This window comes from Cimex lectularius, unplaced genomic scaffold (assembly GCF_000648675.2).
Source record: "Cimex lectularius strain Harlan isolate CLEC.00 unplaced genomic scaffold, Clec_2.1 scaffold88, whole genome shotgun sequence".
NCBI lineage: Eukaryota > Metazoa > Arthropoda > Insecta > Hemiptera > Cimicidae > Cimex > Cimex lectularius.
The window spans coordinates 234,389-248,718 of record NW_019392660.1 but is presented as its reverse complement, the minus strand read 5'-3'; the positions used below and the strand labels follow the sequence as shown (position 1 = coordinate 248,718).

Sequence of the window (14,330 nt, the reverse complement as noted above, 5' to 3'; positions counted from 1 at the left end):
ATTAAAGTAATTAATTTATAGAAAACGGTAAGAACATTAATATTTATTGATAGTTCTAGTTTCTTTAGTTTATTATCTTTACTCACGTATATTACGGCGTTTCCGATGGCATTAATTTTTTAGTAGGCGCAAAAACCGGGTTCACGTTGCTTTCTCAGCCGTCGTCCATCCACATGGGGTGGCAAATGGAACCTTATTTCAAAGTGGCATGCCTTGTAATCCGATGGAACCCCCGTTGCCGGCTAATGTGGTCAATCCCCCTAGTCGATTTTTGTAAAAACCTCGGAAAGTTTTACTAGTTTGGACAATTGAATATATGTGATGTTTTTAGAACAGAAAAAACATCGAATACATCATTGATATTGTATAAATAATTTTATAAAACAGTACTTATAAATGTACATTACACTTATAAATGTATATTAAATCAAATTAAAAAAAAAATCCTTCAGGTTTTCCTTTATCGATAGTGTTTTTCACAAAAGAATCTGAATTTTTAAGAATATTGTAGATGGATGCTTGCTTTGAAAATAAGTAGTACCAACAGTTCGATAATTTTCATATCTGTTTAACTTCGTTGTAATGATCAAAAACAATTGTATAATTAATATTAATATCGGATAATTATCCGAGCACTGGATATATTTAAAAAAATTCACTAGTTTTCGTGGTCCGCTTGACCAATTAATATCTTTCAATAAATTAAGGTTTTTAGTTGAGATAAAAAAGTCAGTGTCACGAGTGGGATTCGAACATAGGACGATTATATTGTTTTTTTAGCTAAAAAAGCTTAACTAATCTTAACTGTGTATCAGTGGAAAAGTAATTTTATTATTTATTTTAAGAAAAAGAGACGTGTACTTATAGTTATGTTTAACCCAGATACTGAGCTTCACCTAATTTTAATTAATCTTATTATAAATGCAGTTTCTTGCTTTCCAGATATATTTCAACACTCATCGAGTTAAAGCGCTGATGATGACGATATAATCATCGAAAGTTCGGCAAAAACTTAAAGAATTGTCGATTCTGTTGTAACCTCACCGAATGTTTTGAGCAAGTTGATCTTTCAATTAATTAGGGTTTCTAGTTGAGATAAAAAAGTCAGTGTTACGAGCGGGATTCGAACCCACGACCTTCGGCTTGATACGCCGGTACTCTACCACTTGAGCTATCGTCACCTCGATCCACACTGACACTAACTTCCCATCTCAACCCCACCTTTTGAATTTCCCCTCCTTTTCGCTATTTTTCAAATGTCGTGTAATCTATTTGATTCTTGGCGACAAATGAAATGGCAACGGAGAGCTTTAGTGAAGATATACTTCATTTTAACATTACGAGCGGGAATCGAACCCACGCCCTTCGGCTAGATAAAAAAATATTGAACTTATCTTTCACAGCTCTGGAAAGAAGCTGTGTGAATAATTAATATCAAAAATATGGTCCTTTACATGTTTTTACTTCTTTTCTCGCCAAGATTTTTTCAAATTTCAGTTTTAAGATTATATTACGTCTGAACTTTAAAATTTTTAAATTCTGTCAAATACAGTATTTATTTCTTGATATCACCACATCATTCATTTAAGCAGGATTCATACTGTACAGAATCGTTTTTCTTTTTTTCCTCTCAGATTGATTGTTATCGTGAACCACTTACATACATCAATTTCATCCCAAATTTCATTAAAAATTGAAAACTCCCTTTTCTTTTTTGCGATAACAACCAAGAAAGTATAACAAATGTTATTTCTTTGATTAAGAACAAAACGACAAAAAACCTTGCTTAAAAGATTATTTAAGCTCTTTTTGTATTAAATGATATTTCTTTTAAATAGTTTTCGTTCTTATTTTGACAATATATTTCGTTGAACTCTTTTTTGTACTCCTTACATATTATAAAACAAATTAAAGTCTTCTAAATCTTACAAAACCTCCTATCATTTGTGCTCGATTTTCCTGTTTCTTTTGGCGTATGCATTGTCAGTAGGATTTTGTGTTGTTTATCTCTTCCAAGCTAAATTTGTAGAAAACTTGGGAACATAGTTTACCTGATTCTTTCTTAGGATATCGAGAACACGACAATAATATTACATTACCGTCATTGTATGTATAGACTTAATGGCAACCCGTCCCAAATTTAGTTGGAAAATCTTCCAGTTAGCCAATGCCGTTATAATTTATAGTTACATATTTTCTAAACTATCGAAGACAATCAAGGTTACGTCCCAACTGAAAACATTTTAAGTTTGTGCCTCGCCTGAAAAATAGCGTTTTTTTAACCGCTAAGGCTTCAGAAGAAAGAAAAACTGAAGGAAAACACTAACCAAAACATAAAGAAACAACTCGTGTAGAAATGTGACGTGATTTGTGACCGTTAGTCAATGATTATTCGGAAATCGTGAGATGCGGTCTGTTATGATGTATGACAAATACTTGTAGAATGTGGAAAAAAGTCCACATTCTACATGCATTTGTTAAATTTAAACAATGTATGTAAATCTCAAGCTCTGAAGATGATCTCAATAAAGATCGAAACGTTGGTACGATAAAGAAAATGTTTTTCTGAAACCTACATCACACCAGACCGCATCTCACGATTTCCGAATAATAAAAAACAACTTTTTTATTAGGAATATTAAGCTAGATAATGTGTAAAAGTTAGATTTTGATACTAAATTTTGATTTTTATTATCAGATTTTTCTTTGTTTAAAGAAATAAAAGCGTTTTTTTTATAACTATTTGTGTCTGTGTTTTATAAATTTAAATCCAGGAGAGCAGATGTATAAAAATTCAAATCAGAAGACACATTTTCAACAAAATTTAACTTCGATGAATGTTTTATTGCTCGAAATTGACCGAAAATTAAATAAAATACAGATATATTGTGCACAACTTTTGAAATATTTCGTTTTAAAAGTTTAGTTAGCTTTTGTGTTGAATTATTTTTTATTGTTACGACAGAATGCCATAATTTACATAAGAAAATATATAGAGGTTTGTGCTATTTATTTGTGTAAGGTGTTAGAGATGGTGGCAATTACCCGTTTTTGATGTTATGAGTGTATCTAATCACGTGTGAGGGTGCCCCCACTCTCATGTAACAGGTCGCCCCTTCCACATGAGGCGGTAAAGACGGAACGACGGCAGTGTCCTACCGTCCACCTTGTGAAGTGCCGTTTTTGGATGTGTGGATGTGGCAGTTGTGATGGAGCATAAGAACGACCAGAGGAGCACGGAATGGGCTCTTCTTTTCCCTTTGAAAGCTGGTCTCTTATCGCTCAAGAGTTCGGCCAGTTTGGAACTACGTTCGAGGCAATCGGAAGGCGAGCCTCCGCTACGCCTCAGGATGAGAAGAGGCTCTTCGATGACCGAGCTCGGCCGGCCGGCCCAGCAGACAGACGGGAATACACGACTGACGCCCCATCAGGGTACTGAATACATTTTAATCCGACTAGTTTACCTCCTGGAATTTTTTGAATAAATAAATTCTGGCCTAACTGAATGAAACGTGCAAAATTGGTCTGATGAAACTTATTCATCGCTGTCCAAACATACGCAGACCTAGATTTTTCTTATTACGTACAAGGTTACTCTACGCAATAATTGTATTAAATACATAAGAAATTTTTACAAAACTCTCGCAGCGTCAAAAAAAAAGTAAAACTATTTCAAGCCAATCTTGTTATTGTTATATATTTATGTGCCGTTACTCATTCATTTTTTCCTATTTGCATACAATTCACTCCAGTAGAGTTCTCGAGATATACGCTTTACAGAGAGTCCTGAAAACAGGCATCAATACTGAAGTTATCATACATGTCAAATTGAACCAAAAACTCCTATTGTCTAAAATTTTATTCTCCATTGTATTCGTGATATTCCTTATTTTAGGTTACTTTAACCTTTCGCAATATTATTTCACAAAATCCCTCGAATCTAATAAATTTACAATCCTACTGTAAATTTCATTAAAGCATTAGAAAAAGCATTAAAAACCATTTAAGATTAATTTTTTAAATGTAACCGTAGAGGATTAATAAACCAAATTACACAGAATGTAAACTTAAAGAAATAAGATAATAAAAATTAAATCAAAAACTACTCTTTGGTACAAAATTGAACAGAAAAACAATAAGCTTTTAAAAATAAGTTAGGATTGTATTCTTAAAAAATTGGAATATTTTATTTATTTTTTAATCGTATTTTTATCTTTTTATTAGGTTTCGTGGTCCGCTTGACCAAATAAATTCTTTTCAATTAATTAAGGTTTTGGTCGAGATTAAAAAATGGCAAAAAGGAGGGAAAATTCAAAAGGTTGGGTTGAGATGGGAAGTTAGTGTCGGAGTGGATCGAAGTAACGATAGCTCAAGTGGTAGAGACGCGGCGTATCTAGCGGAATATCGTGGGTTTGAATCCCGCTCGTGACACTGACTTTTTTAACTCATCCAAAACCTTAATTGATTGAAAACGTATTTTTATCATTGTAATCAAATTTACTGTAAGTTTATCATTTTATAAAATAAAAAAAATTCATTAAATAAAATTATGATGAGTTAAAAGTGAAAAATTATAACTAAAACTTTAGACAAATACATGTGGAAACTCGTAAACGTTTTACTATGTGAATTTGTATTTTGTTTGCTATGCTTACAAAAGATGAACAAAGATATTTTTAATGCTCTTTCCAATGGTGTATGACATTTACAGCAGAATTAACTTTTTTTTAATAGAGCTGTTTGATTATTTACAAAGCATAGTACAGGCATTGACTACGATCCGTCTGCCGGAGGTCGTTGTTTAGAGAAAAAATAATAATGAAATAATAGTAAAAATAGTTATAAAAAAAGGGAAAAGTCTTAATCGTAAAGTGACAAAAAATCTGATATCATAAAGTGATATAATATTTATTACGATCTTTCCGTGGATCTCCTTCACATGAAGCAACTCGTTTCACTCACGAGTGTAAAATAAAAATAATAAAAATATCTGTGCCATTAAATTAAACTAATTAATCGTAAAGAGACAATAATAGGGAAAATAAGTGTGTATATGTATCTGTGACGTACACAACTCCTTACCATTTACAATAAAGAGCAGGTGGCTTCAACAACTTGAAAGAGAGTCCTTCCACGTCCTTTTGTCCCTCAGCTCGCACTGCCGAGCCCGAGGTTGGGGAGATCGTTTGAAATAATCCTCTTTGTTGAAAATATTGTTATAAAAAATTCCTCCCCCCAAAAGAAAGTATTATCTTGTTTGTTGTCAATTAAAGATATATGAAAATTAACTGCGACTAGGTTTTATATTGTAAGTGTTCATTCCAGTTTTTTCCAAAATTTCGTAGTATTATTACAGCTTTTACCGTTTTAATAATACACAATGTAAATAAATATTAAAAAAATAAAATAAATAGAAAATTGCCATAAAACAAACAATTAATTTCAATAATACACAATGTAAATAAATATTTAAAAAAATAAATAAATAAAAAAGTGCCATAAAATAAGAAATTAATTTCAATAATTCTATAAATCTAATATTACAATATAAACATATGTGATCAACCGTGATTACCAATAATTTTCTTTTTTTCTTGTTTTTTTCTTTTAGTTTTTTTGGGGGAATTTTTTATAACAATATTTTCAACAATGAGATTTATCTCAAAGGATAAGCTAATCACCACCGCTGGCTGGGCAGTGCGAGCTGAGAGACAAAAGGACGAGGAAGGACTCTCTTTCAAGTTGTTGAAGCCACCTGCTCTTTTTTGTAAATGGCAAGGAGTTGTGCATGTCACAGATCACTTATTTTTATTTTGTTTTTTAATCTGAATACATATTTTTTAGAAGGTTGTTGTTATAATTTATTCGGATCAGGTCCCGATTATTGTCTTTTTGCGATTAATTTGTCTGAGTTTGTGGCACATATACGCCGCTGCTCTGCCACTTGTGCTATCGTAACCTCGATCCCCTCGGACACTAACTTCCCACCTTTTGAATTTTCCCTCCTTTTTGCCATTTCCCCCCAAAAAATTCTCATTTGATCTATCTTTCCCTTTCTAACCTCCCAAAACATGATACTAAGACACCCATGTCGCTTCCGTTCACACCACAGCACTAATCATCAGAGGCATCGATTTGAAGATGTCATCTCTCCCAGCCTTGAACGAAGGGAATATTGCCTTATTTGTTTTGATGTGGCGCACGCCTTCAATCGAATCTGGCATCAGGTGCTTTTTCCCAAGTTAAAGGCTTTCATCCCCTCAACCGTAAACCTGCTGCTAAGAACCTTCATATCCTATTGGTAACTATTACCAAGCAGAAAACCTGCAGATCTTACCTCTTTCTTCCTTGGGGGCTGACGTATCGCCATATACCTTGCCGGTATCCCTTCAAATCATAACACAGTCATTGCTACATACGCCGATGCCACACATAACCTTTCCCTCAACAACCAATTTCATTTAAACGTCAGCCATCCATGGTTCAAAAGTTGTAGAATAAAAATTTGTCAAAATAAATGTATCTACATTTACACTCCGCCGTACAATATTTCAAACGTTACAATTCAAAAGATTCACAGCAGCCAAAATTCTCCATAAGGTCTTACTAGGTATGGAACCTTACTCTATCACACACCCACCTACAAATTCGTTTTGTCAAAGAACTCATACTTTCCCGTTACACAAAATTCCATAACTCCACGAGAATACACACTAGCCCTCAAGTCTAACAAATATTCTCCCTAGAAAATCCTGCCTGGTCAATTTGCCGTTAAACGACAGTGGCCAAGCTTCCAATTTAATAACCATTAGGTTTTGAGCGTTTACCTATTCCAGCGTTCATGCCTTGTGAATTTTTAATGCTATGTATGTTTGCATATGTGCAACTGTTAATTTTGTTAAATAACACAATATGTATCATGTATATCACTAGATGCAGGTACTAATTTCGCACAAATTAAAAAAATGTCATCTAATAGGAGAAGAATAAGTATATATTTTTTAAACGTTTTTATCGCTTACAAAAATAACAATAATGTTAAAGTGCTTGATAATTCTACTTAGTACAGCTTATGTATGAACATATTGAAAAATAAGTATTATTTATATTACTAAATTAAATTGGGTTGGAGTGTCCGAAAATTATTCTGTTGTCTCTTGAATGGATCTTTTCTGTAGAGAAAATATTCATCACGAGGTTGTCAAATTTTGACAAATATAATTAATATGAACTAGCTAACTCATGAAGAAAAGATAGTGAATAAACTGTTTCAATTAGGAAGGTTAGGTTAATCTAGGATTGGCAGTGACCTGTGTTTAAGTGTTATGGTCGATCCGCTATTTAACGGTTTCCAAATTTTCGTCTATATTGGACATTCCTCGGGATATGACTTAATAAATAACAGTAGAAACAATTCACTAGTTTTCGTGGTTCGCTTGACCAATTAATCTCTTTCAATTAATTGAGGTTTTTATTTGAGATAAAAAGTCAGTGACACGAGCGAGACTCGAACCCACGATCTTCGGCTAGATACGCCGCTGCTCTACCACTTGAGCTATCGTGACCTCGATCCACTCGGACACTAACTTCCCTTCACAACCCAATTTTCCCTCCTTTTTGGCATTTTTCAAATGTCGTGTAATCTATTTGATTCTCGGCGACAAATGAAAAGGCCACGGAGAGCTTTAGTGAAGGTATATTTCATTTTAACTTATTAAATTCACTAGTTTTCGTGATCCGCTTGACCAATTAATACCTTTCAATTAATTAATTACCGATAACCAATTATTTTTTATCTCAACTAAAAAGCTTAATTAATTGAATAGAAACAATTGTCAGTCAATAAAGTTATTTGAACGCCTATAATTATTCAGTGATGATTTAAAAATTCGTTCGTATAATAGTTGATCGAGAAAACACACCGTAACTATAAAAGTGTGAGTCCATAAAATATTTTGTTGACAACAATAAATTTTAATCTTTTTAAAAAGATAGTTCCTACTCACAGTAAGTTGTTTTAAACAAGCAAGATTTCGAGCCTACTGCTCATCATCAGGTCATAGAGCTCCTTCAACCTGATGATGAGCAGTAGGCTCGAAATGTGGATCATTACAAACAACTTAATGTGAGTAGGAACTCTCGCAAAACCCGCCGTAACTTTAAAAGTGTGTGGGTCCGTAAAATGTTTTGTTTGCAACAATAAATTTTAATATTTTTAAAAAGATAGTTCCTACTCTCAGTAAGTTGTTTTAAACGATACAGATTTCGAGCCTACAGCTCATCATCAGGTCATAGAGCTCCTTCAAACTGATGATGAGCTGTAGGCTCGAAATCCGGAACATTGCAAACAACTTAATGCGAGTAGGAACTATCGCGAAACCGGCCCTAACTTTAAAAATGTGAGGGTCCATAAAATGTTTTGTTGACAACAATAAATTTTAATCTTTTTAAAAAGATAGTTCCTACTCGCAGTAAGTTGTTTTAAACGATCCAGATTTCGAGCTTACAGCTCATCATCAGATCATACAGCTCCTTCAATCTGATGATGCGCTGTAGGCTTGAAATCCGGATCATTGCAAACAACTTAATGTGAGTAGGAACTACCTTTTTAACAAGATTGAACAACACACTCACTCCACATTTATCATTTCTGCAATAAATTTTGGTTGACTGATATTCTCTCACATTCCATAGGGGAAATAATATTTTTGACATTTTTTCAAATTCGTAAATTAATTCATGGAATCGAGTAGTAATTCATAAAATAATATTCTTTGGTTGATGTCTATTAAATTTTAAATATTAAGAGTTAATTATCGAAACTACAAAACTTGGTTTTCTAGTAGTCAGAAGTTGTTGAATTGTTTTAATAAATAAACACAATTACGTCATTAATATTTTCACACTTTTAACTCATTGTTCTTGTATATGAAGACTTAAATGCACTTTTCGTGAAATTGTAAATAATTAAATATTTAGTAAGAATCCTGTTGCTCACGTGCATAACTTCATTTTTATGTTTAAGATGCTTCTTATTTGGTACATTTTGTTTTCACATATAACCATATTTTCTCTGTAAAATATAGTTTCTATAATAATGGCTGATGTTTAAGCTGCTAATTCATAGATTAGATGGGATAAAAAGATTTAGTGGCTCAAGATTGAGAGAAGCTCTCCATTGTTCCTATTCTCACAGAATTTGGTTTGTTTGTTTGTACAACTCGGAAGAATAAAACCAAGTCGTCAGAAGCGTTGTCGCGACCTCCATGTCCCTGACACGGTACGACTATCGCGCCCGCATATCCCCAAGGCATAGACTTTCTCCGGACAAACTATTCATAACAACTTTCGTTCAGTGAATCTTCATCAAATGCAGTGGAAAAAGAGTTGAAATTTATTTCCTGCACTTGCTGTTAGGAAATATTAATTGATCGTTGAATCTAAATTAAAATAGTGATGAGCTACTCTAAGAAGAAAAAATTTTGCTTAGTGCCGATTTTTATTGTATCAATTTTATGACAATTTATTGTTTATTTATCATTTTATATAGTAATCACTTAGCTACATAAAATTTTCTGGCCAGTAGACAAGATTCATGATATAGAAAATTCTAACCGTATGAGTTCAAAAGTATTTATACACTAAATATTTATGTAAAACCAATTTTTACATAAAGGTTTAGGGTTGAGTAAAGCTCATTAGCATTTATTATTGTTTGCAATTATCACGGAAAAGGTGTACTAAATTTTTCTAGGGCATTGATAAGATTTATTTTCTTCTTCTTTCAGTTTGGTAGGGAATTTGCCTTTCAGCATTTAAACTGTGGTCTATTGTTTCACAGATAATTTTCATTCTTTAATAAAGAAAACAATTCTTCACAGCCGAAAAGTAGCAAGGCCTGTATGGTTCAAATGAGGTGTTTTTTAGATACAATAATGCTTTTCTTACTCTTTTCGAACAGTTGCATAATACATTTTATGTTGCCTCTGTTTCTTAAAAAAATAATTAACTTTAGTCATTTCATTATTGTTCCGTATGCCATGAAAATACAGGGTGTCCTTATTAGATGGCCTCATTTCTCATGAACCAATGACGGTATCAAAATATACTTTTAAACTTGTTTTAGTCGAGTTTAAAATTTTCAGTTTTTTGGAGAAAAATTATACAGGGTACCTCACATCCAGTTCAACTTCAAAATTTGAAATACGACCCATACATCCCGGCACAGCATTTTGAGGGGTTTTTGTGATGAAAACAATGGTGCATCGGATTTTAAATTGGTCAAAAACTGACAAACTCACAGCAGAACGTTTGAAAAAAAAACAGTCATTTAATTTGCTATTTATTAATCACATGTTCGAACTGCCTGTCTTGCTACAAGTTGGAAAGATTTGCTCTTTTTAACCACTCTTCGCTAGTGCTCAGAGCGATAGAGTAATAGAAGGTGGATTTGAAATCATTTTCTATCCTTCACCACAGTTCTTCAACTGAGGTTGCTGGGTTATGATTTATGCACTGTATTTTAAATGGTCCCACAGAAAAAGTCAAATTGAGTTCCTTGCAATGTATCCATGTACTTCATTTCTTACGATGAACTTTATTTCTCAAATAAATAATTTATAACTCCATAATACAGTTTTGCTAAACTGCAAGTTAACTAAGGATTAAATTCATATTATACAGTTATTTGAGATGAATTATACACTCAAAGACAAAAATACCGGAAACTCATAGTTTGTCGTTCATTATAAACAAATAAATTATAATAATAAACTCACAAATTAATTTTATCAAAAACTCCGGAACACCAACAGTTGATATTATCTCGTAGTTAAAATACTCCCGATAAAAATATGTAAAAATGACATGTATATAAATATGGAAAAATATTTATAAATATTATATTCACTAATTTCGTGGTCCACTTGACCAATTAATATCTTCCAATTAATTAAGGTTTTTAGTTGAGATAAAAAAGTCAGTGCCACGAGCGGGATTCGAACCCACGATCTTCGGCTAGACCCGCACTGCTCTACCACTTGAGCTATCTTGACCTCGATCCGCTCGGCCACTAACTTCCCATCTCAACCCCACCTATTTTGAATTTTCTCTCCCCTCTGTGCCATTTTTCAAATGTCGTGTAATCTATTTGATTCTCGCTAAAAATTATAAACTACGTTTTAAACTTCAATATATTTACTTTTCGTTATGTTATATACAAAATAATTATTCTAATGTAACGCAAATTATAGGTGATCAAAAATTCCAGAGTTTTAATAAAAAATATTTAATTATGATGATTTAAAAGAAAATTAACCAAAACACCGAAAATCATTTAGTGATACATTGAAATTTAACTGATAGTTTATTGCATAATTTTGCTTTTTTAAGGGGCCTTAAGTTTCGTTGGTATCGAGGAAATAAGTGAGCGGATTTTGTCTTTAGAATTCTTCAATAAGAATGGTTTGAATCAGTTCTACGCTTATTGGAGGCCGCTAATCTAACATATTTATACATTACGATTAATTAAGGTTTTTTGTTGAGATAAAAAAGTCAATGGCACGAGCGGGATTCGAACCCACGACCTTCGGCTAGATACGCCGCTACTCTACCACTTGAGCTACTTTTTTACAGTACGTGATTAGTTAATTTAGCCGAAGATCGTGGGTTCGAATCCCGGTCGTGTCATTGACTTTTTTATCTCAACTAAAAAGCTTAATTAATCGTAATATATTAACTGGTCAAGCGGACCACGAAATTAGTGAATTTAATATTTATAAATATTTTTCCATATTTATATACATTTTTTTACATCATTTTTACAAATTTTTATCGGGAGTATTTTAACTACGAGATAATAACAACCGTTGGTGTTCCGGAGTTTTTGATAAAATTAATTCGTGAGTATGTCGTATTCGAATTCGAAGGCACTGAGATCCTAACCGGGAACTTTCAGAGTAACCCTTTATAGTTCGTTTAATCCACTATTTTTTGCTAGATGTCGGAATATCTGAGAGGAAATGAATATGAAAATTTAGAACAAAATAACTCCTAGGTAATCCGAAATGTGTGAATACTGCTCTGCACAAGCTCGCGTCCGTGTTAACGCTTTCGATGGTCCAAATGTTAAATGATCGAGAAATGGAAATCCTTTCACTACCTACACATTCACCAGATATTCCTTCTAAAAAAGATTTTAAAAATTAGTTCAAATCCGCCTATCAAGACTAAACACCGTTGCCACTGATTAGTATCAATTGGAGATAGAAATAGATATGTTGACAAGAATGGAGTTTATTTTAATGTTTGGGAGAACTTGCGCAACTGCGAATCTATTTGAAATACGTTAGAAGGAATTTTTTTTCTCGGGCCGGGTTTTAAAAAAAATGGACTTATACGTATCAAAGGCCGGCTTGAAAAATTTAGTACCATTTAGGTCACACGCCTTCGGGAAGCATCGGCGACCTGATGAACATGAAACGCTACTATGGTTCGAGCGGTGACGTGACCGCGGAGACTATGATCGCTAGGACCGTCCCCCTTTCGACCGTGTCCCGTTCCCCGAGCAGACAGACAGACGACACGGCGAGGATCACGAGAATCTACGAAGACCCCCCGCCGCAGCTTCCGGCCAACCCGACGACACAGCAGAGGGCACAGAGGCTCTCGAGGCTCATTTCACAACAGAGAAATTCCTCCAGGAAGTCGCATCATATCATGGTGAGTTATAATGAAATTGTTCTCTCCGCTCTGAATATGAATAAGACGCCTCTAACAACGCGATCCCAACTTTTTACGAATTCTTTGTTTTGCAAATAATTAAAAGACATAAATTTAATCAAAAAACGGTATTAATTAATCCCACTTTATTACTCTTCAGGTCAAAAACAAATAAAAAATTATTCTTAGTTTCACAATTGATATACATTTACAAGGAAAATAATACATTTACACCTCACTAAAATGACGTCCAGAATGATCCTACTAGATATTAGGCGTGTTAAAACTAAAATTCCGCATTTCCGTTATAATGATTGATGCATTTGATAAAAATTTACCTTTAAAAAGTCTGAAACCTTATCAGTCTAACCGTGCCGAAAAATATCCCCATTCGTAAGGCCTAATAACGAAAAAGATGGTTTAAAACTTCCCTTCTTACTGCTGCTTTTGTTCAAACTTACCTCGTAAATGCTGTTCCTCGATAGCGTAAATCCTGCCTTCTTCCTCTGTTGTTCGTTTTCATCCCCAAGCAGACAAACCCCCCTCACGCTAAAGTTCATTTCTTTTCCCAACGACAATTTTATAAAGATCCATTAGATATTAAACAAACATCTCTCACATTTTACCAAAATCTATCCATAAATTCAGTACGTCCCAGTTTTCTGTAATTAGATTTCACAAGAAGTACGTAACTTTATAGACGACCTTAGATGTAACTCAAACACGTCCGAAAGGTTTGGGAGATAACCGCAATGAATATGAAATATGCAGAAAAAGTTTGGGCCGAAAACAGTGAAAGAGAGTAAACAAATCAAGTTGACAGCTCATGTGCTGTTTCTTTTCTTTTTCTTCCCCAATGGATACTCGAACTGGAGGAGTACCCCTGAGCACTGAAGTTGTACAGCTTATTGTACTTTATCCCTGGCTTCACTTTTGGGAGCTCACAACACAAGTGTGAATTTGAGCCCCCGGTGTGCCGGTGTTCTTCCATGGAAGAAACTCATTTTTGAAGGGGGTTGGGACCAAATTCAGGGTCGCTGAGATCTGATCCCGCCCCTTCCACCGGTCCCCCGTGCTCTACCTAAAGCACATCAGTGAGTCATATTTCATCAAGAAACTTGATTAATAGGCCCGGTGACAATGGTTGAAGCTCTTCTATGGTCACATTGTATATCCCAAAACATTTCCTCATGGGGGCTAGTGTCGCTCCGCAGTTTGTTAGTAAACGTGTTGGTGTCTCTTCTGCCTCCTTGTAGAATCTGCATGTGCCATCAGACGGTCCCCTTAGACGCTAGAAAAAAGTTCCGAGGCGACGTTGGGGATGGAACCCACGACCGCATGTTTCTACTAGCCGAGGTCATTCTTACATTCGTTTACCGTCTTTTCGGCTAACATCCACCGTCAATTTTATAGTAAATTGATGGATATAGCAACCATACCAACATGAACATTATCAGACCCGTCTGTATATATAGAAATTTATATATATGACCTAACCATTTGTTATACCACCACTGCATTCGACTGACTCAGCAATGTGCTGCGTCTGATTTTTGACTACTTTTGTTCAAAATAAAATTGATGATCCGGCATTAAATTGGCATTCTTTA

The 14,330-nt window shown here is 34.0% G+C and overlaps 1 protein-coding gene across 1 annotated transcript; it reads left to right on the top strand.

The window, feature by feature from the left end:
• The first annotated feature begins 2,994 nt into the window (after positions 1-2,994).
• Positions 2,995-12,839, top strand: LOC112126225. Its single transcript, XM_024224870.1, has 2 exons — positions 2,995-3,432; positions 12,437-12,839. The coding sequence occupies exons 1-2, from the start codon at positions 3,210-3,212 to the stop codon at positions 12,817-12,819; spliced, it is 606 nt and encodes a 201-aa protein (XP_024080638.1). The 5' UTR covers positions 2,995-3,209; the 3' UTR covers positions 12,820-12,839.
• Positions 12,840-14,330: the final 1,491 nt, after the last annotated feature.